This window comes from Pongo pygmaeus, chromosome 21 (genome assembly GCF_028885625.2).
Source record: "Pongo pygmaeus isolate AG05252 chromosome 21, NHGRI_mPonPyg2-v2.0_pri, whole genome shotgun sequence".
NCBI classification, from domain to species: Eukaryota; Metazoa; Chordata; class Mammalia; order Primates; family Hominidae; genus Pongo; species Pongo pygmaeus.
In genome coordinates this window covers 14448470-14471248 of record NC_072394.2, presented here as the reverse complement: position 1 = coordinate 14471248, position 22779 = coordinate 14448470, and the positions used below count along the sequence as shown (strand labels likewise).

At 45.5% G+C, this 22779-nt stretch overlaps 1 protein-coding gene across 1 annotated transcript in view; it reads right to left on the bottom strand.

Annotated features, from left to right (window-relative positions):
* Window positions 1-8100: 8100 nt before the first annotated feature.
* The window catches only part of SLC24A3 (solute carrier family 24 member 3), a 509957-nt gene continuing 495278 nt past the window's right edge, over window positions 8101-22779 (bottom strand). Inside the window, exons 16-17 of the mRNA XM_054468182.1 lie at window positions 13441-13506; window positions 8101-10038 (exon numbers count right to left, since the gene is read on the bottom strand). Of these exons, the coding sequence (XP_054324157.1) occupies window positions 9889-10038; window positions 13441-13506 (216 nt within the window). The 3' untranslated portion in view covers window positions 8101-9888. The remainder of the gene's footprint in view (window positions 10039-13440; window positions 13507-22779) is intronic.

Below are 22779 nucleotides of genomic sequence, written 5' to 3'. Positions count from 1 at the left end.
CAGGTGACCTGTAACCAAAAGGGACAGCAGCATTTTCTCTGCTCTATGTATTATACATATTTGAAATACTGTTTGTCTGTCCCTAATGTGACTTACATGCACAAAGGAAGTGAACCAAGAGGTTCTTGACCTTGCACGTGTGTCAGCATGGCTTGCGGTGCTCATTGAGGATGCCTGGTTTCCTGTTCACGCCACCAGCTCTGCTGGAACGTTCTGATGCCCAGTGCCAGCCCAACTCCAGCCATTTCTGCCTCTTGGGAAGCTTCCTGTCCCCAAGATGACCAGTTCTTGGAGATTTTTTTTTTTTTTTCCAGAGGCCCAGAACTCACACCCTGTATGATGTTGGAAAGGATACATGTAGCCATTGCCAGGCAAAAAGCACACACCCTACATCTCCTTTAAAATAAATGCATGTCTGATCTCTGGAACCCAACAACGCTTCCTGAGAAGGACAAGGGGATGGGACTTTACAAACATGTTGTTTTTCTTACAGATGATGTCCAAAATTATAGATATTACAAAACCCCAACTACAATAAAAAATACAAAAATTAGCCAGGCCTGGTGGCTTGCACCTGTAGTCAGACAGAATTTCAGTTACAGAACAAATGACCAGAATAACTTGTGAAGTACTTTATATCAAAACTCATGCCAGTCTTGCTGTATTTACATAACATATATAATTATTATTTTTGATTTCTGGAGGGAAATCATCTTCTCTCTTCTAAGTTAATACATTGTCCGAGCTGGCAGGGACCTCGGTGACCATGTGCCCCGATGCATTCTTCCACGAGGACGAGAGGACGGGCCAGGACTCCTGCCCTTGAACCCAGAGCCTGCTGGCTCCCTGATTACGGCTTTCACGAGAAGCAGGATCATATCACGGCCACCACGTCTTTATCTAGAGTTTGAAAGTTGGGTTAGAAATATTCCCTGTTTTGATTTCGTGCATCACAGAACCTGGGTAAGCCGTGACCCCAGCTCTCCCCATTTTGGGGTCTCTTGATAGTGGGAGTCGGCTTCACAGCTCAGCTGATGATGAGAACCCTTGAGGATGCTACATCTGGCCACTGCCAGGCCAGCAAAGTGAGAGAAGTCACATCAGACTGCCTGAGACCTGTGAAACGGGGCCACATGGGAACTCTCAGGATGGTGACGGAGGTGAAGCGAGTGAGAAATGAGCAAGCAAGCAGGATTTGGGACGTCCTGGCTTCCCACACCACTGAGTCACAGAGGAAACTCTCAGAAGATACAGCGAAGCCAGCATGGTTCCCCCGATGAGGGCCAGGGAAGAGCTTACCACTTACATTCAAAGGCTGTCTGGTCCCAGAATTCATACATATAAATTGTGAAACTTTCGGCCAGGCACAGTGGCTCACGCCTGTAATCCCAGCACTTTGGGAGGCCAAGGCGGGCGGATGACCTGAGGTCGAGAGTTAAAGACCAGCCTTGCCAACATGGAGAAACCCTGTTACTACTAGAAATACAAAATTAGCTGGGTGTGGTGGTGCATGCCTGTAGTCCCAGCTACTCAGGAGGCTAAGGCAGGAGAATCACTTGAACCCGGGAGGCAGAGGTTGCCATGAGCCGAGATCGCACCATTGCACCCCAGCCTGAGCAACAAGAGCAAAACTCCATCTCAAAAAAAAAATTGTGAAACTTTCTGTGTAGCCAGTCAACCCATGTTAAAATATTAAAAGGACTGTATTAGTCCATTTTTACACTGTTGATAAAGACATACCGGAGACTGGGTAATTTATAAAGGAAAAGAGGTATAATGGACTCACAGTTCCACATGGCTGGGGAGGCCTCACAATCATGGCAGAAGGTGAAAGGCATGTCTTAACATGGCAGCAGGTAAAGAGAGAATCAGAGAGTCAAGCGAAAGGGGTTTCCCCTTATAAAACCGTCAGATCTCGTGAGACTTAGTAATTCCATGACAACAGTATGGGGGAAACCACCCCCATGATTCAATTATCTCCCACGAGGTCCCTCCCACAACACTTGGGATTTACTGGAGCTACAAGTCAAGATGAAATTTGGGTGGGGACACAGCCAAAACATATCAGGGACATAATTCCTAATGAAACAAATAATAAAGTTGAAAATTTGGAATAGTATTAGATTCCCTTTGAGAGCAACACAAGTAACTCTGTTAGCATGACCATCCAAGGCACGGTAAGTACCAACACCTCCAAATAATTGATTGCCTTATGTATGACAGACTTGCCTCATTTATAACAGATGAGTGAATTTCTTGGCATGGATCTCTTCTGTTTTTTCGAACTTCTTGGTTTCCTCCTAAGAAGTGCCAACAGTTAACATTTAGGTGGCAGATTAGATTCTGCCTAGAAGTGTAAGGAGGCTGCCTCCATCACAGAGGGTTTTATTTATTTATTTATTTTTTGAGACAAGGTCTCCCTTTGTCACCCAGACTGGAGTGCAGTAGTGTGATCTCGGCTCACTGCAATTTCTGTCTCCTGGGCTCAAGTGATCCTCCCACCTCAGCCTCCCAAGTAGCTGAGACTACAGGTGCAAGCCACCATGCCTGGCTAATTTTTTATCTTTTTTTTTGAAGAGACAGGGCTCTCGCAGTGTTGCCCAGGCTGATCTCAAATTCCTGAGCTCAAGTGATCAGCCTGCCTCGGCCTCCCAAAGTGCTGAGATGACTGGCTTGAGCCACTGCACTTGGCCCACAGAGGGGCTTAGAAATAGGAAGAAATATCTTGCATTCCATCGTACAATGGCAAAGGGGTCTCACAGTAACAATGCTACCACAAAAGAGTGATATTGGTAGGGGCTGGTATAAGAAAAATGTGGGTTTATGGGCAAAGGACATTATTTGGACCAGTGGTTCTCAACGTCTTTTTTCTTTTTTTTGTTTTGGAGACAGGGCCTTGCTCTGTTGCTCAGGTTGGAGTGCAGTGGTGCCATCATAGCTCACTGTAGCCCTGAGCTCCTTGGCTCAAGTGATCCTCGTGTGTCAGCCTCCAGAGTAGCTGAGACTACAGGTGCATACCACCACACCTTGCTAATTTTTAAAATTTTGTAGAGATGGGGTCTTGCTATGTTGCCCAGGCTGGTCTTAAATTCCTGGGCTCGAGCAATCCTCCCACCTCGGCTTCCCAAAGTGCTGGGATTACAGGCATGATCTCCTACTGCTGGCCCATGTTTCTTGATTGGTGATACCACCACTAGGAACAGAGCCACACTGGTTTTTCGGAGCATCCAGAGATTTGAGGGTGAGGTCGCACACCTCTTTGCCTTTGGGCTGATTAACCCTTTGCTGGCTCAGGCCAAGCGTGAAATGTTCTATTTCTAGAGAGGACCACTTCACCCTTCCTCATTGCCTGGCCCACCCTGGATTCCGCTTGCCAATATTTATACCTACTTCCTGACTCAGAGCAAAACTTTTAGTGAACTCTATAAAAATGTGGCTTTTACCAGGTCATTTTGAGCCCAGTGTGTCCTCTGAGTTCTTGTGGATCATGCAAGAGCCCACGCCCGAGTTAAGGTCTGGCCACAGACACAAGCCTTGCCTGCCTCTCTCTCTCACCTGGGAGTCTCAATCATTTTCCACTTGGGAGCTGACCCTTGGTCACAGCCTGTCCATGGAGGTTTCTGAGTCCCGGGCAAGAGACGCGTGGCAGGGTGTGTGCCTCTCTCATTTCGTGTGATGATCTGAAGCCCTTGGTGGCTCACTCTTGTGCAGGCCTATTATTTATTTTCTAAGCCATGACATATTTGCTGGATTGATTTGCATCAAAATAACACATTTAGATGAGAAGGTTAGCTATACATGGTTGTAATATGCAAATATGACTTCATGTGCAGAAAATTTCTCCTATATGCAACATTACTTTTTCTTGTAGTTTATAATGAAATCCTTTTTACCTTAAATGAAATTGGTAGTCACCTGCTTCCATCTCTGCAGAGTGAATATCCCACACAGAATTTTGGCTTTCCTGCATCTTTATCTTAAATCATTTACTTTCATCTGATTTAGTTTTAATTTAAAAGTTCTTTTGGGATGGGAACAGACAGACTGCAGAATGGTAGAAAATGGAGATTATGAAGAATTAAACATACTCTTTTCCCACTTTCAGCTATTCATAGCTCTCAGGAAGTAGAAAGAAAAAATAATTCTGAAAAATGAAAGAAATAGTATCTGTGTGCATGTATGTGTGTATGCTTTTCATAAGTTGTAAACCTATGATACTGGTAGGGGCTGGTGTAAGAAAAATGTGGGTTTATGGGCAAAGGACATTATTTGGACCAGTGGTTCTCAAAGTCAATTCTAGACCCAACAGTGGTAATGTGTGGGCATTGGTGAGAAATGAAAATTCTTGGACTTATCCCTGGGTCTACTGAGTTAGAAACTCTGGGGTGAGGCCCAGAAGTCTCCAGATAATTCTGAAGTATGCATCAGTTTGGGAAACATTGATTTAGATAATATGATGAATAAATGCAGGTAAACATTTTTTTCACATGTGAAGTTGGATTGAATATTTAAGCAATTGTAAGAAACAGTTCTACCTGCTATGACAATACATTTTTAGAAAAGCTGGAAGTGGTATATCAGAAATCTGTAACCAGCAGACAAAATCCATTCTCCTAAGAAAAAAGCACTAGGCATTTGGGTTCAAACTCATTGGTGGTTAGAGCCATGATGACCAAATACAGTAGAGATTTAGTATGTAGTATTTTAAAAAATGAATCATCCTTCATTAATCATGGGAGAGGGGTGAAACGTCTGACTTGGCATATCAAAAATAAAGATGTAAAACTGAGTGGAGTACACTTTATTCTGCAAGAATTAAAAAATATTAGTTCTGTACTGGAAGCACCTTCACACACAAGCATACCTCCTTTAAGCAATGATTTATAAGCATGGCTCAGAAGCACTGAAAAAAGCAATTGCAAGGATTCTGAAATTCCTCATCACATTTCATTCCAAGTTTTGTGTGTAGTTTTCTGGAATCAGTTACTGGATTGATTGTCCCAACAAACCAAAAGATGTGACATCACCAAATTCAGCTTTTGATAAATAGGGTAAGTTGGAAGTTATATGAAGAAGAAACATAATTTATGTATACATGCATATGTTTATGTAAATTCATTCAAGTAGGAAAATCCTTAAGTGGCATCTGTGAAAGCCAAAATTGTAGTTTTAAATCTTACCTCCCCTCCTTCTTACTGCAAAAACAAAGACCAAGACCAACATGAGTATTAACTGTGGCTACTCACTATGTTTAAATCTCTGTAATGTGGCAAGAACGTTTGCTACATTAAGGTTTAGTAAGAATTTCTTAAATTAATGGGACTACTGGGTACATGTTATTAAAGAAATAAATGGCCTGAGTGTAACAGTAAGCCATCTGAATGACTTTGGTGGAGTTTTATTACTCTGCCCTGTGTTGTAAGCATAAAGTTCAAAGTGAAATCAATTCTGGGGCCTGGCATTATCTATCTCATGTACATTGCTAATCTTCTCTGCTCTCCACAGCCCCAGCTCCTCACTTTTCAGCATCTCAGCAGGGCCCACATCTCTGGATGATGAGACAATGAACATATAGCTTTTTATTTATCAGAGAAAAGTTTGCTGAATCCGCCTCTGTTGTTCTTGCATAATAATAGACAGTTGGAAGAACTTTTCTGAAAAAATTCCGATAATCCACTGGCTTGTCTTCATACAGAGTTTTGGTATCAGATAGATGGTGTGTGTGTGTGTGTGTGCGCACACGTGTGTGTGTATGGGCAGCCATTGCAGAAAATAACAAAATAAATGAGACTCATTAATTAGTATGAGACTTTACAAAATCCAATATGAAAATATCTCATCTATTTCAAAATAGTTGATGGAAATGGGTCAGCATAACTGGATAATTGTTCTGTTAATGGGATAATTATTCTACTTTAAAAAAGTGAAAATAAATAAATCTTGGAAGAAGCACCATCGTCACCACCAATTTCTCACTTCTAATTTTTCCCAAAGATCGAATTTTTTTTTTGAGACGGAGTCTCGCTCTGTCGCCCAGGCTGGAGTAAAGTGGCGGATCTCAGCTCACTGCAAGCTGCGCCTCCCAGGTTCACGCCATTCTCCTGCCTCAGCCTCCCGAGTAGCTGGGACTACAGGCGCCCGCCACTGCGCCCGGCTAATTTTTTGTATTTTTAGTGGAGACGGGGTTTCACCGGGGTCTCGACAATCTGAATATTTTTAAGAACAATTAGGTAAAATTCTAGGACACTATTTGGTTACATTTATTTTTATACACCACAACTTAAAACGGTCTGGATTTTACAATGTTATCACTCCTTACCTTTTTCTAAACATTCAGGCTTTTCTTTGAAGCTGTAATGCTTAAAATGAGCTCAAATTTGCTGCTTGAGTTATACAAAGTCTCAGATCCCTAGTATGCAAATCTAGGACTGTAAACTATAAGTGTCTGTAGCAAAAGACCTAAGAAAATATAAATGGCTTCTATCCACTTACCCTCCATGCCAGGTATCTTTTGGAGGTGAATACAAAACATGTGGCTACATAAGTGATCTATTGCTAAAAAGGTAGGGCCAGCAGTTTTCTGTAGAAGGGGCAGACGCTATCTTTCCATTGTGCCTGGAAATATCCCCTCATAGTGACCTCTCAGTGTATCTGAGGCCACTTGAGGGCCTCAATGACTCCTCCTGGCAATGACTCTCAGCAAGGTGGAAACAGAATCTCCAGGAACAGAGGGTCTTCTCCAGGTGCCAGCTGGTGGGGCCACTAGGATGCACTCAGGAGGAAGTGTGAGCCCCAGTGCCCATCTTCCCTTGGCCAAGGCCAGGAGGACGTCCCACTTGTGCGCGAGGCTGCGGCCTGTGGAGTTCAGCCTGCTCAAAAAATTGCTGTGAGGGTTTCTCTAGTAGACATTGTCAGGTTTGGGGATATTGACAAAGGTTCTTTCCTCAAACCTATCCCAGCCCCATCTTAAGTCCCAGCTCAGCAGAAGCTGTGAAAAGAGCAATGTCAGCAATCCAGCATCACTGAACAGCCGACTCATTTCAAACCCCATTCTCAACTCACGACCCAAGACAGTTGTGCATGCCTGAGTTCTAGGCAGAAACAGGCTAAATTCTCATTTCAGAAAGGAAACCCCGACAGTTCCTGGGTTGGCAAACATTATGCATGGAAACATGAAAACTCTACATTGTCCCAGAATTCTCACTTTGAGAAATTCAGCCACAAACTCTGGTTTCTAAAGATTTCATAGAAAACGCATTTTTTAAAAAATCAAGCTTCTGACTAAATGTCTTTGCTTAATGTTAAAAGTAAAACTAATTAAGACTAGTCTAACAAGATACTTAACATAAAAGTATCTAATACTTTGTAGGCACTGATCAGCATAATGAAAATACCCTGCCCTGTGTCCAGGGTATATTTGTAAAATATACAAATATATTAATAAACCATTTGAAGATGGAAACACTCAAAACATGGTAAGTATCTAGTATTCCTTCCACCCTGGGAATATATATTTTTCAACAGTTAAATAAAGTTGGTGCTGTGGATTAGTGGCTATTTTTCTTCTGCCTCTTATAAATGAATTATGCTGCATTTCTGGTGGAAGCCTAGCTCTCTGTGTTTACTAATTTAGATCTGGGTAGTTATTTCTTGAGCATCACCTAGCATCAGAACATGGCTTATTACAACTATGTTATTGTCACTTTTAAGGAATCAGCTTTGGGGAAATCTTAATTTTCACGATTAAGAACTACTAAAATCAGACAGAATGGAGAACTTGGCCACTCCAGAATGTCACCATCAGTACTGTGATGCTCCTTCTCTCATGTTCAATGGAAAGAATGAATTCTTAACTAATGTATTCTGGGACGGGTAGAGTTCTGGAATTCTATGACAGGATGATAGGCCTAAAGTCCCTTCAAGATTTAGAGGGGACCCACAGCTGGCCACTTCATTCTCATAATCTGCCACACGTACGCCAGCTTTCCAGGTGAGGCAACGCAGAAACAGCAGGTGGCAAATACCTGGCTACATAGTGACTACAATCATTTTACCTCCCATACATTCCCCTCAATGAAAAATGCACAGCCTTCCAGGGGTGAAAGTAATGCACTCTGCTCTGGGAAGGATAGAGAACAGAGAAGTTTATTTTACACTATCCGTCCAAGAAAACGATCGCCATAAACCAGTGCAAAATGTGCAACAGAATCAATAAGTGTGTCTTAGCTCTGAGAGCCCAAATTGGTGATTTCTTCTCCTGTTCCTCAGTTGGGCACGTGCCCCATCTGTTAATGCTGGTTCGCACCACAGACAGAAACATTCAACCAATTTGTAGCAGGTTATTTTTACAAATTCATACCAGAATGTGTACAAGGGACAGGGAAAACCATACCGAATGAATGATAAGTGATCAGTGCTTAAAGTAAATACAAGGGACAGCACGGGCAAGAATCCACAGTTTCAATAAATACAAGTGAACAAGCATGGGTGTGTCTCAACTGGGTGGAATTAGTCTGCGTAATAATTCAGCATCATACAAAATCTAGCAGGGCTGTTGAGCAGTGATTGGCAAAAACGTTCACAATAACTTATGCCCTTGAGCAAGTCTGCATGTAACACGTTCTGTGGTTTCAAAGGTGTCAGTTCTCTGTCTTCTCCTTCCCTGGCCATCCCTCCAGGAAGGGAGGGGTGCAGCTGGGCCGGCTTGGCGGAGGCGCCCCGTGAGGAAGGACGTTTGCCCAAGAGCCAGCGGTCAGGGTCCAGTGTACTCAATACCAAGTGGCAAATTGGGACTTAATTGACGACGTCTGTGCAAAGTGCGCTTCTCTCCATTTTCCAAGAAACCAGTGTCTGTAACTCCTGCATGAAAAGCAGTGGTGGCCTCTGGGTCACTCCCTGTCACTCCAAATGCCAAACAACAAGAGCACATCTCAGGGACTCACAAGTCGGGGAAGCTTCTGTTGTTGACTGCCTGGCACCTCATGGATGGGTAGTTTGTTTAACTGGGGCGCCCTTGTCCAAGGCAGGCTAGAACTATTGCTTGAAAACTAGAAAGAACCTAGTGAGAAAGAGATGGTGATGATGGACATGACGGAAGTTGTCTTCTTCCTCCAAAACCTTGTGCCCCCCCCCCAACCCCAGGGGATGCCCATAAGACTTTAGCGAGGCGTCCTTGGCTATAAAATGTCATGCATTTGTTCTTGGTGGCCTTGCCCAGTGGCTCCTCTAAAAAGCACTACATCCATGCATACTCCAACACATCTGGGATGCAAGCCCAGACAACACGGCAGGTGCAGCCTTTGGGTCATTGATTAATCCAGAGCCCATTGGAAGAAGATGCAAGAGAAGCTCTTGATCTCTGGAAGAAAAGGAGTAAAAGGGGAAGGCCCTCAAAAGAAAACAATCCCCCCAAACCCAGTAACCTAGGCATCATCTCCAAACCAAACAAAATCCCAAACGCTCTCTATAATCGACGGGCCCCCTCCACTCTATTTCTTCAATAGTCTCAGGTCACAAATTAGGTGAGTCTTCCATCAGATAACTTAAAAAAGGAGGGATTGGAATCAGTGTTGCCTGGCTTGGGCCAGTTAGCAGCCAGTTTTTCTAGAATCTCAGTCACTGTTCAAAAATGGAGCTGGAAAAGTCACATGGATGTTGGATGTCTTCACACGGAGGAGGCAGGAAAGGGTGGGTGGGCATGACCCAAGGAGGTGGGGGAGCGAGGATGGGGCAGGGGAGAGCCTGGGCCACCAAAACAGGAGCAGAGGCCTGAGGACAGCACAGGAGAGACGAACGCCGTGGCCCCGGGGGCCTGTGTGACTCGGGGTGCGGCCAGGTCTCGTATTGCACAGAAAAGAAGGAGCTGAGCCTCTGCGGGCACCCAGCGGCTCAGTGGTCCCCGCACATGGGCAGGTTCACAAAGGTGAACACGTTGAACTCAGTCATGATGGAGAAGCACAGGAACACGCCATACAGGAGGAGGCACCCACAGCCCAGCTTCTTGTCCAGCTGCCACTTGTTCAGGTGGACGCCGAACACCTGCAGGGCACAGAACAGGTTCAGAGGGTGCCAGGAGGAGGCAGCAACCTCTGGGGGGCTGGTAGGGGAACCCAGAGGACCCGGGGAAGGGCTGCTGACTGTGGGCCTCGGGCAGGGTGCTGATCCTCTCTGAGCCTGCAAAATCCACCTCTCGTCTCGGATTGTGGGAGGTGAGAACATCAACATCAGGAAGAAAGGAAGCCAGAAGCTGCTGGTTGTAGAAAAACAACTAAAACAAAAGGCAGGACTCACAAGCACATCCCAGCAGCCAACCCTCTTCCATGGAGCTCCAACCCCACACCCCTGTGGGCCCTTCATCTGTTCTGGGCCTTCCCCATCTTGCTCTAAGCAGACCCCCACTCCCCTGGGGACACTGACCCCTCAGTCCTCAGGCGGTGGCGGCTGCATCTCTTCCCATGGCTGCGTCTGGAGGTGAGGAAGTTCCTCCCTCCCCACAGCAAATCATGGCTGCTTCCAGACCATTTTCCTTCTCTCCTCCCTAAAAACACTGAGCCTGGAATCTCGGTTCTTCCCACAGTTCCTCTTGGTTCTGCCTGTTGCAGCCAACGATATAACCCCAGCCACTGCCTATCCCTGAAGCTTTCCGCCCGGCTCTTGCCACTCTCCACTGCACTCCTGCTGACTTTCTCTGTGATTTCAATGTCCCCAGATGGAAGAGGGTTTTCCCAACACCCTGCTCCATCAAGTCCTCATCCTTCATCTGGCCTCAGCCACTCACACCCACCAACCCATGTGCTACCAAAATATAAATGAAATAAAATTAAAACACAGCTCCACATTTCAAGTGCTACAGCCAACCATAGCCAGTGGTACTGTCCAGCCCAGGTGCAGGCCATTTCACTGCAGAAAGGTCTGCTGGGTGGCACTGGGGCCTAGATGTTGCTATTGGCAGTGACAGAAGCATCTGTGTTATCTTAGTGTCACTCATCCCACTTTCTGACTCAAATCCCTTCCTTTCTAGCTTACTCCACCTGATTCCCCAGCTCTCACAACTCTGCAAATGCCCATAGCCCACACCTCATTGATACCATCACCACTTCTCTAGGCTTCACCCACTTTGCCCCTTTCCTTCTCTCCTTCCTCTGATTCAATTCCACCCACACTCTCTGGAGTCACCCCAGGGCATCCACCCTGATTCCCTGGCCTCTCTCTTGCTCAGTTGTCCTTGCTTGGCTAAGTCATAGCCCTTCAGTTCAAGCCAAGTCCCAATCTGGTTCATGCTGCATCCACGCAGCTGTCCATCAGGGTTGGAGGAAATCGGTCAGCCATGTTGATGGGTCTTATTTTAAATTAGAGACCACTGACATTAAGTGGGTCATTCATGCTTTTCAGCAGGAATCTCATCCTTCCCTAGTCCCTTGTCTCTCCCTTCCCCAGATGGCTACTTCACACCTCTCCCCTCTCTTCCAGTCTCCGACACTCACTTCCCCGTCCTCACTTATCCTCATGGCACAGAGCTCCCAACCCCATCTTCCTGCCTTCTCTCCTGGCAGTGAGGTCACCTCCACCTGCATGCCCCAGATCCCATCTCCCACCCTTCTTAAGGATCTGGTTCCAGCAACACCCTCTCTTCTAGCCACATGCCCCAACTCCATCCCTGGATTATTCTAATTGGCATACAAAGATTCTGTTATCTCATTCATCTTAAAATAACACTTCTTTTTTTCTGAATTTCAATTTTTCTCCTTTCTTTACAGTCAGATAACATGAAAGAGTTGTGAATGTCCGCCCACGGTCTCCAATCTCTCTCCTTCCATTCTCTATTAAGTTATTCCACTTGACTCCACAGCACTACCCTCTCATTAGCACCAATGGTTTTGCATTGCTAACTCCAATGGCCAATGCTCAGGGCTCCTCTCCCTGACTCAGCTGATAGCTCCCTCCGCCTGGAAAACCCTCCAGCAGGTGGCTTCCAGGACCCCGCACTCTCTTGGTTTTATTCCTGCATCTCCAAACTGTTCCTTCTCTGTTTCTTTTGGTGTTTCTTCCTTATTGTCCTGACCTATAAGCAACAGACTGCCTCAACACTGAGATCTTGGGGCTCTTCTCTCTTTTGTGTACACTCATTCCCTTGGAGATCTCTCCCAACTGCAGGGCTTTAAATACCATCTACACTATGGTGTCTCCAGACTGAACATCTCTTGTGAACTCAGACTTATATTTCCAATGGCTTTCTTGACCTCTTCCCTTGGATGTCAAACAGGCATTGCAAACTTAAGATGTTTAAAATTGCTTTTCCTCCCCCAAACCTGCCTCTCTTCAGCATTTTGGTAACCTCATTTTGACAGCCCAGTTAGTGGTTAGCCAGGTCTCCTGTAGATGGTATAACTATAGCATAGCCTAAAAAGATGCACCGTAGCTATGATTGTACACCCTGGTGTCAGATGGCTTGCTCCTCCATTCACTTGGTGTCAATAAAAAGGAGTCAATTAGCTTCTCTAGGCCTCAGTCACTCATTTTTATAATAGGCTGATCTTAGTGACACCTCATTGGGGGCATGATGAGCTCCAAATGGGAAGATATGTATACAAAACATTAAGTATGGTGTGTGGCTATTACAAATATCACCACTCCAAGTCATAGCAGAACTGCAGGACCTCCTAAACCATAAGAGCATGAATGATGTCGATTTTCACTTTTGCATAAGGCAGTATTAGCTTTGGTGAAATCTTGACATTCAGTTCACACCCTGATCCTGTAAACTACTTATTTCGCTTCCTGCCTGTCCTTCTGAATTCCCATTCTCTGGCATATTTATGCTAACAACATGCCAGGTGTAACTCAATGACTATTTCCTTGAATAATTAAGAAAAAAACATATTGTGTCTCAATACTTATTAATGCCAACAGCACATTTGTATGTTAATGGAAGCTTCAGGTGGATGAGTCCATGCGTTGGTTTGAACTTGTTCCAAACACATCAGTTGAGTTGGGAATATGAAAGTACACAAGTGGGTGTAATGGCTGAGACAGTGGAATGGCCTCAAAATGTACTGTCAATAAAATATATTTTTAGTTTCCAAGTATTAGTCAAATTCATGGATTCACATGGGAACCTGGAACAATCAATGAATTGGAATCTACCTTTCCATGACTCATATTGCAGACAAAGTGGGATCTTCTCTTTGCATTTGGGAAAACGGTTTGCTTTCTACGTAAGATAGGGCCATGCCTTTGAGAGGAAGGCTGGCTTCTTTCAGAAAGGGAGAAGGTGTTCTAGTGGGTTGCTAGGACTCACTTCTAGAAGAAAGAGCCAGGAGATGGGACACGGAGGTTGCTTGTCCCCAGTCACCAGGAGACCGAGCTCATCTGGTCTCCAAAGAACCCAAGGGGAGGAAAAAACAGGCAAACACAAGTACAAGGAGAGAGCTGCCAACCTACCGTGACAAAAACAGAGGCCAGGAGCAAGCCCACAGAGTAGATCAGCCCCCTGCTATTCAGCCGGATCTGTAAGAGAGGGTTAGAGTTAGGCTTCTGACAAGCTAGGCTTCCAAAGCAGGGTTAGGCTTTGGAAAAGGCATCTACCCACGCAACTCTGAGTAGCAGTGATTCCACATCTCCCCTCTAGAATGAAAAAGCAATAGACAGCTTCAGCAGCCAGCTCCACAGCTTACACTTGAGATGTGTGCTCTTCTGGAAACCCAAGGCTTGTCTTTGTCTTGTCCACTCTCAGTCCCATCCTGGCCTTACCCTCAATAGCAGGCCCCTGGCTGGAGTGCCCCACGGCCACCTGAACCCTCCATCCGGGACTGTGAGATTCTTGTGGCCCACAACACATCCCTGTCCACGTGTTCCTTTACCTCCGGGGAACTTTTGGTTTCTCAAACCCGTACTGCTTTTAGGATGAATTTCATGACATGGGCAATGGAAAAATATGAATAAACTTTTCATCTCTTTTGCACCAAAATGTCTCTGTCCTTCCCCTAACTTGATGGGAAGAAGTGGAGGAGGGTTGCTGTTGTGGGCAAACAAAACAGAAGAAAAAGTTAAAATTCCATTTCTGATGTTAATAAAGGGATTTTTGGAGGTTTTTTTTGCAGAATGGGGATAACAGCCAATGAAGAGAAAAAGAGAAACGTATTTGGAGTTCCTTCTTTTTTTTTTTGAGACAGGGTTTCACGCTATTACCCAGGCTGGGGTACAGTGGTGTGATCTTAGCTCACAATAGCCTCAACCTCCCAGCCACAAGTGATCCTCCCACCTCAGCCTCCTGAGGACTAGAGGCACACACCATCACATCTGGCTGATTTTTGATTTTTTATAGAGGCTAGGTCTCACTATGTTGCCCGGGCTGGTCTTGAACTCCTGGAAGCAAGTGATCCTCCCAGCTCGGCCTCCCAAAGTGCTCATTACAAGCAGCCCAAAGTGCTCTCAAAGTGGCTCATTACAAGCATGAGACACTGCACCCAGCCTTGGAGTTTCTATAGAATAGCACTGACAAGCAGAACTTTCTGTGGTGATGGAAAAGTTCTATATCTGTGCTTTCCAACATGGTAGCCATTAGGTACATGTGGCTGTTGGGCATTTGAAGTGTGGCTCATGTAACTGAAAAAAAAAACAAAAAACAGTTTTAATCTCATCTTTAACCAAATTTACATTTAAAGAGCCACATGTGATTGTGGCTATAATATCAAGCAGAGCAAGTAGAGAGTACTGGGGTGCTGACTTGGCCAACAAAGGCCAAATAGTTTCTTTCATGATGTAGTGAAGACACTGCTTCTGCCTTTGACCAAAGTCATGAGGCCGGCTGCCCCGAAATAGAAGAGATTCCTTAGAGCAGTGGTTCTCAGAGGGTGGTTTTGGGGCCAGCAGCAGCAGCTGCACTCGGGAACTTGTTAGAAATGCAGGATCTCAGGCCCCACCCAGAACTCCTGAATCGGAAACCCTGGGGCTGGGCCCATGAATCTGTGCTTTAACTCCAGGTGATTCTGATGCACATGAAAGTTTAAGAACCTCTGATTTAGAGAAAGTATAAAGCTCAGATCCACTTCTTCTGTTCTCCAAGGGTTCTGCGGAAGGGATCTTGACATTCATTTTTCACATGTTCTCTTGGAAATGCTTGTGAGCATTCAGGTTTGAGGACTCCAGACCCCAACCAATGTACACTATCCTGCCGGGAGTGAAAAGCTTCTCTATGTTCATGGGAAGGGAAACTGAGGCTGGTTGATTTGTGCGTTGTTCCTGTTAGACAACTAAGCAGTAATTATCGAGTGGGAGTGGTTCTGGGCCCTTCTGACAGGGTTTAAGGTACCTCTTGGCATGATTGCACCAGTTCACTACTGGAGTGTGCATATGGGAAGGTGTCTCCATAGGTGGGTGTGTCAGGTTTATTTTCTGACAGGACAGAAAATATGGACACCATATGCCCTAAACAGCCAACCCTCTCTGTGAAGATGTGACTTAGTGATGTCCTGTCACAGAGGGATTGAGCTGGACTCTTTCTCTTGTGACTTGCAATCCCTGTGAGTCAACCATTTGCTGGCCCCCAGCTGGAACATCCTTCCCTGCCACCAAATGCCTTCCCGAGAATAAAGAAAGACTCAAGTCATATCTCTGCGACACTAGAGCAATGGCTTAACCTGGTTAATTCAGTGTGGAAAAATGGCAGATCGGCCCCATCGCAGTCCAGCTGGTGGCTTAACTTCATGCACACACTCAACCTAACTGTGGATAGACTTTCCTACTTTCATCAGCTGGGTTGGTATAAAGAGGCCAACATACAGGACTGCATCACAAATAGGTTGTATTGAAGGAGATTTTCTTCCTCCGAATATTCTGTCCACACTGACTATGATAATCCCCTGTGTTCTGGTCAATGTTGAAGGGGAGAGATGGGCTCCTCAGAGCAAGATGGCAACCCCTGGGAGAGAGGAAGAGGCTCTTGGAGCTATCCTCAGGCACCCTTGGGTAGATGTGAAACTGTAGATAAACACTCAGGAGTCCTTTTGCGATCTTAACTTTCAGCACTGCGCACACAGATATCTTCTAAGAGGGGCAATGCATTTCCAGCACAGCTTGCCCTCTGAGCTCCAGGGTCAAATCCTTGTCAGCAACAAGAACTTAGTAAAGTGATTTCATGCCCTTAAGAAACCAAAAGCCAGTGACAGCAAAGCTCCTAGCAGGAAAATTCTCTTTGGCCAAACATTTTCAAAAGGAATCCTGTTAAACCAAAGCTTTTGAACTTTACTCTTCCTATGTTCACATGAAATCTCGAAGAACAGTGTGGCTGAAATTCTAAATCTGGTTCCAGAGGCCAAAGGCAACTCACTATTTTGTGGAGTTTCTGTGTGTTTTTAACTTCTCACCTTTTTCTCTATAGCCTTCCTTTGGTCATGAACTACTACACACACCCGAGGTGTATTTTTGTGTTTTCATTGTTAGAGACCTGGGCTCTCAAAGCCTGTATTTACTCCTTGCTGTCTGACCCTTGTACTTCCACAAAGATGTGACAGGCAGGAATGAGGGCTCCTTCAGCTGCCTTCTGGCCCAGCTCAAACATCTCCCAGCTGCTGCAGCTATGGATGGTTTGGGGCAGGAGTCATTGCCTCTTTTTGTCCAGGCTGGAGTGCAGAGGTGAAATCATAGCTCACTGTAGCTTTGAACTCCTGTGCCCAGGTGATCCTCCTGCCTTAGCCTCCCAAGTAGCTGGGACTATAGGCACACACCACTATGCCTAGCTAATTTGTTGTTGTTGTTTGTTAAGATAGGATCTTGCTATGTTGCTCAGGCTGGTCTCAAACTCCTGGCCTCAAGCAATCCTCCAGCACTGGCCTCCCAAAGTGCTGGGATTACAAGCATGAGCCACGGCATCCGGCTCCAGCCTGTTTTTGTAAATAAAATTTTATTGGAACTCAGTTCATTCATTTATGTATCATCAATGGCTATTTTCACATGACAGCAGCTGAGCTGAGTGGTTTTAATGGAGACAGTATGATCCACAGGGCTTAAAATATTTCCTCTCTGGCCCCTTATAGAAAATGTTTGCAACCCTCTGGTTTAAGGCATGGACTCCAGAGCTAACTTCCTGGGTTTTGAATCTCTTCTTGGTCACTCACTTGCTGTATCATCATGGATGGGTAACTGAACTTCTCTAAGCCTCAGTTTTTCAAAGTGTAAAATGGGCATAATACAGTTCCTGCTTTGTCGGTGCTTATGAGGTTGAACTGAATTAATCCATGTTAAAACTGTTGAACAGGGCCTGGTGTGTAATACCTTCTGAATAATTGGGGGCTGGATCCACTTCCTTGCACCCGAGGCTGCTTCTTTTCTAAACCTATCACGGAACAATAGCTTACTAGATTACAGACACCGCAATGGTAGGAACCACGTTTGACTTTACCCTCCACCTGGCACAGGGCTGGGCAGAGACCACGTGCTTAAAACATAATTGATGAATGAATAAGGCATGTCCATGAAATCTCATTTTGAATATGCGTTATAAGGAGGCCAGTGTTCTGTGGGGCAGCGGGGACTGGTCAGAATGAGGTTGGAAGCAGAGAGACCCCGGATGCCACTCCCTGGATAATGTTCCAGAAGCAATGCGGTCTCTGCCCAATGTACTCTCTCTCCCTTCCCCACTTTACTTAATTTATTTTGAGTCTATGTAGCGTTTTTAAACCCAACATGCTGCTATGGAAGTTTTCAAGCATTCAGGAAAGTTGGAAGAATTATACCATCTTATTTTTTTAAGAGCAGGGCATGTCCACGTGTGCTTGTGGGAACTTCAAAGTAAACTGCAGAGACCAAGCCATTTCACCCCTGAGCACTCCTGCCTGCATCTCATTAAGTAGAGTTCATTCACAGTTCATGGGTCTTTTATTCTTAGATGCCATTTTATATGGCAAAATTCCCACCACAAAATTGTACCATTCAACAGGTTCTGAGAAATGCATACACCCATGTAACTCAAACTCTATCATGGCTCGGAACACTTCCGTCATTCCAGAAAGTTCTCGGGTGCCCTTCTGCAAGCCCCGCCTGAGGCAGGCACTGCCCTGTTTCTCCACCACAAGGCAGTTCAGCCTGTCCTAGAGCTTCATAGCAATGGAATCCTGTAGCGTGTACTCTTTTATATCCCCATCATTTTTAAAGACTCCTTCAATGTTTTCATTGCATCAACAGCTCCTTTACTTTTACAGCAGTGTAAATATGCCATGGTGTGTTTAATTATGCTCCTGTTGATGGACATCTGGGCCACTTCCAGTTTTGGGCTATTAATGTGTATTACTTTTATAATTCAAAAACAAAATGAAAAGAGGCCTGTTAGGGCTCCTCCTTCCTGACAGGCTAGCCATTAATGAAGATGCGAGGAGGGCCGGGAGCTCTGCTAAGGACCTCATGTCACTGTCTCATATCCTAGCACCCCTTCTCCATAGTCAGCACCTTAAGCACATTCCTGTGCCCTCTTTGAGACTTTCGGTCTAGCTAGGTGGGGGGTCTCACCACCTTCCCACCTCTACTCTGCCCATCCTGCCCTAAGTCCTTTTGCCTCTTCCAAGTTTACTATTGTCCATATGGTGCTGATGTCATCCTGCTTGTGCTTGGGTTGGGGCACGTTCTTACTAGACCAGCAGGTCCAAATGCTCAGAGGGCAGACACCTGGCTCATGAGTTTTTCCTCACTCTAGCACCTGATTCCCTCACCCCTCCAGTCCCTGGCTCCACACACTGTATGTTTAAATGAGCATCTGGGCCAGGCGTGGTGACTTATGCCTGCAATTCTAGCACTTTGAGAAGGTGATGTGGGTGGGTTGCCTGAATCTAGGAGTTAAAGACCAGCCTGGGCAACATAGTGAGACCTCAACTCTACAAAAAAATAAAAATAAAAATTAGCCAGTTCTGTTGGCGTGTGCCCGTAGTCCCAGCTACTTGAAAGGCTCAGGTGGGAGGATTGCTTGAGCTGGGGAGGTCGAGGCTACAGTGAGCTATGATCCCACCACTGCACTCCAGCCTGGGTGGCAGAGCAAAACCCTACCCCAAACAAACAAACAAAATGAGCATCTGTGGCCAGGCGCGGTAGCTCACACCTGTACCCCCAGCACTTTGGGAGGCCAAAGCGGGCAGATCACTAGGTCAAGAGATCAAGACCATCCTGGCCAACATGGTGAAAACCTGTCTCTACTCAAAACACAAAAATTAGCTGGGCACGGCGATGCGTACCTGTAGTTCCAGCTACTTGGGAGGCTGAAGCAGGAGAATTGCTTGAACCTTGAAGGCGGAGGTTGCAGCGAGCTGAGATCAAGCCACTGCACTCCAGCCTGGCGACAGAGTGAAACTCTTATCGAAAAAAAAAAAGAAAAAAGCACCTGCTGGTGATTCTGAGCATGGATGTGTGTGTTTGTGTGCATGTGTTTGCATGTTAGCATGCACGTGTGTGTGTTTGCATGTTTGCATGCATGTGTTTGCCTGCATGTTTGCATGCACGTGTGTGCATTTGCCTGCATGTGTTTGCATTTGTGCATGTGTGTGTGTGCACGCGTTTGCCTGCATGTGTTTGCATGTGTGTGTGCATTTGCCTGTGTGTTTGCATGTGTGGATATGTGTGCGTTTGCTTGCATGTGTGCATGCATATGTGTGCGTTTGCATGTGTGCATGCATGTGTGCATGTGTGTGCATGTTTGCATGCATATGTTTGCATGTGTGCATGTGTATGTGCACGTTTGCCTGTGTGTGTCTGCATGTGTGTGTGCGTGCGTTTGCCTGCATGTTTGCATGTGTGGATGTGTGTGTGTGTGTGTTTGCCCGCATGTGTCTGCATGTGTGCATATGTGTATGTGCCTTTGTCTGTGTGTGTCTGCATGTGTGCATGCATGTGCATACTGGGAGGCAGTGAGGCTGCATAGCAAAGGGCAAGAGTGGAGAGTTGATTGGGAGACAGGCCATGGTGAGGGTTGGTTTTAAGCTGATCTCTGCAAGTAACAAAACAAGAGGGCACCAAATTGTTTTTTAATTGAGGCATAATTTGCATAGAGTAAAATGCACAGATCTTAAGTATTCTTACTATTGGATGAGTTTTGACAAATGCATATACTCATGTAACCCACACTTCAACAAAAATAAAAAACATTTTCATCATCCCAGTAACTTTCCCTGAAGGCAGTAAAACACTTTCTTGAGGCATGCTAAGCCAAATGATATCACCAAATCCTTCTCATCCGTGAATGACCTTTGGACTGGCCTGCACAGTGTTGAACTAGATCATCTCCCTCCTCCCTGCCTCAAAGACACAAGGAACATTAAGTGCCAATGCAGAAAGTCTTCAAGGCAATGCTGATCTGAGAGCATGTGAGGCACATCTCAGATTGTTCAGTCCTGACATTTAATGCTGTTTTCATTTCTTGCCTTAAGAAGCATGCATTTTCATTCTCTAATTCCCTCTAGGCAGTTGTTGTGGAGGAAACAGGAGGGTGGCTATTTCCTAAGTCAACAGGGATTTAGCCCACAGTGCATGTACATTTTTTAGTATGGATGCAGACACAGATACTCATTCATACCAAGTTTCATGCATACTTGCTGCTCATAAAACAGTTCTTTGAACCCTATTACCTTAGGAAAGCCAACACCCCCACCCTAAAAGATTCTGATTTCCCCAGTACTACAGTTTAAAATCTCTCTCTAGTTTGTGGTCAGCTTGACCCAACCAACAAATTCTTTTAGGAAAAATAAGAAGCCCCTGGATTTTTGCTAATTTATTTCTAACTTGGAACATATGTGGCATGTCATTTCACATTTTCTTATTTGGGTAGTTTTACACTTGTTTGGGCGTAGTTTCCAAATGGATGTTCCCAGCTGTGGCTTTACATTGTAAAATATCACTGGGTGGGAATCTCTTTGTTTGAACAATTAAATGAGGTAAGACAGTGACCCAGCCCACAGAAAAGAAGCAATTTAATGACAGTTACATCCCTAAGTCCTTTAGTCATTTAGTACAATAGTGCATTTAGTTCTGGTGGCCACTCATGAAGTATGCAAAGTGGGTTTTGTTCTCCCCATTTGAAAGATGAGACAACTGAGGCTCAGAGAGGTTAAACCACTTACAAGTTTACAAAGCTGGTGAGGGGTCAGGTCTGCATTTAGAGTTGGACTTTGGACCCTAAATTCTCACCTTTTGTTGTACTCTGCCAGGCACAGCAGAAAGCTAGGGTAAAGCCTCCCTTTACCCTCTAAGAGCCCTCAGAAGTGCATCTGGACCTTTCCTGCCTAGCGCTTTTTTTTTTTTTTTTTTTTTTTTGAGATGGAGTCTTGCTGTATCACCCAGGCTGGAGTACAGTGGCATGACTCAGTTCACTGCGACCTCCACCTCCTGGGTTCAAGTGATTCTCCTGCCTCAGCCTCCCGAGTAGCTGGGACTATAGGTGTGTGCCACCACACTTGGCTAATTTTTGTGTTTTTAGTAGGGACAGGGTTTTACCATGTCTGCCTACCATGTTTGTAAGAGTCCTGAATGAACTTTAAGAATCACAGATGCCCCTGCAGCAGCTGCCATCAGTACTCACCCACATCCCCCCATCTCCCTGAGGTGCCATTTTGGTGGGTGCCAGCTGCCTCCCAACAGCCATTCCTGCCTCGGTGCCTTAGGACTTTCTCCTGAACCAAAGAAGTGCCAAGAAATGAACAATCCTAGAAGCTGTTCTCCACCAGTGACTCTGAGGAGTGGGTGAATAAACCCCCCAGCTCCCTTGCCCCTCGGATGGAGTCATTCTGAGACAGAGGCTGTCCTCTCTTTCCCAGAGCTCCCTCTGTGGAAGTCAGCCCTGATTGCCCACTGTGGTAATAGTCTTGCTAGCACAGCTGCTGTGGGCTGCCTTCCCTCCTTCTCCCTCTCCACTCTCATACTGCTCCCCCTCAATAAACTCTTCACCCTGGATCCTCCTCTTAGAAATGAATAGTTTCTGAGGGACCTAAACTGTGATGAACAGAGAGACTTATTCAGCTTTCCAGGTAAGCCCTTCCACAGTAGGATCTGGAAGAACCCTTCCTTCCCCCAGGCATCACCTAATTTTCCTAACATAGAGCCTGAAACTCAATTGTCAAGATTAAGGGGATTAGGTGGTGATACTTTTCCTCCCAGGAGCTCTGTTTGAATAACCTTGAGAAGCCTCATTCATTAAGACTTCACCACATTATCCCCAACTTACCTATCTAGGTCCTGTGGTGATAGTTTGTAGGAGACCCTAGCAGTGGCCTTCTGACATGGTCCTGTTTCTGTGGTGTAAATACTGCCATCATGGCTGATTTCAAGCTACCAACGTGGCATCGCCAGAGGAAGCTATGAAGAGCTGCACATGATAGCTTCTCTGGAGGCTATATGAGTTGGCTCCAGCACCCTACTGTCCCTGGGGGGGTGGGAAGGAATTTGCAGAAAAGGGAAGACTGGTTCTAGCAGAGGGAGCAGTGTCCTGGTGCTGGGAGCCTGAATTGGGAATGGTTGCCGTACAAGGTGAGAATGAAAGACGTAGGAGACATCAAGAACTGATGGGTTCATTGAGTCATTCCACAGAAAGCCCTCTGCTAGGTGTTAAGGAGCACAAGTTGAGTAAGATACAGTTTCTGCCCTCAGGGAGTTAAGGGGGAGGCACGCACATCATAGAATATACCCCCATGCTGTCATACAGGTACTAAATTTGGCTGAGGGTAGGCTTCTTGGAGGAGGTGATGGTTGGTTGAAAGTGCTGGCCTTAGAAGAAGGACCGTGGACAAAGTCTGATATACTTGGTTGCTC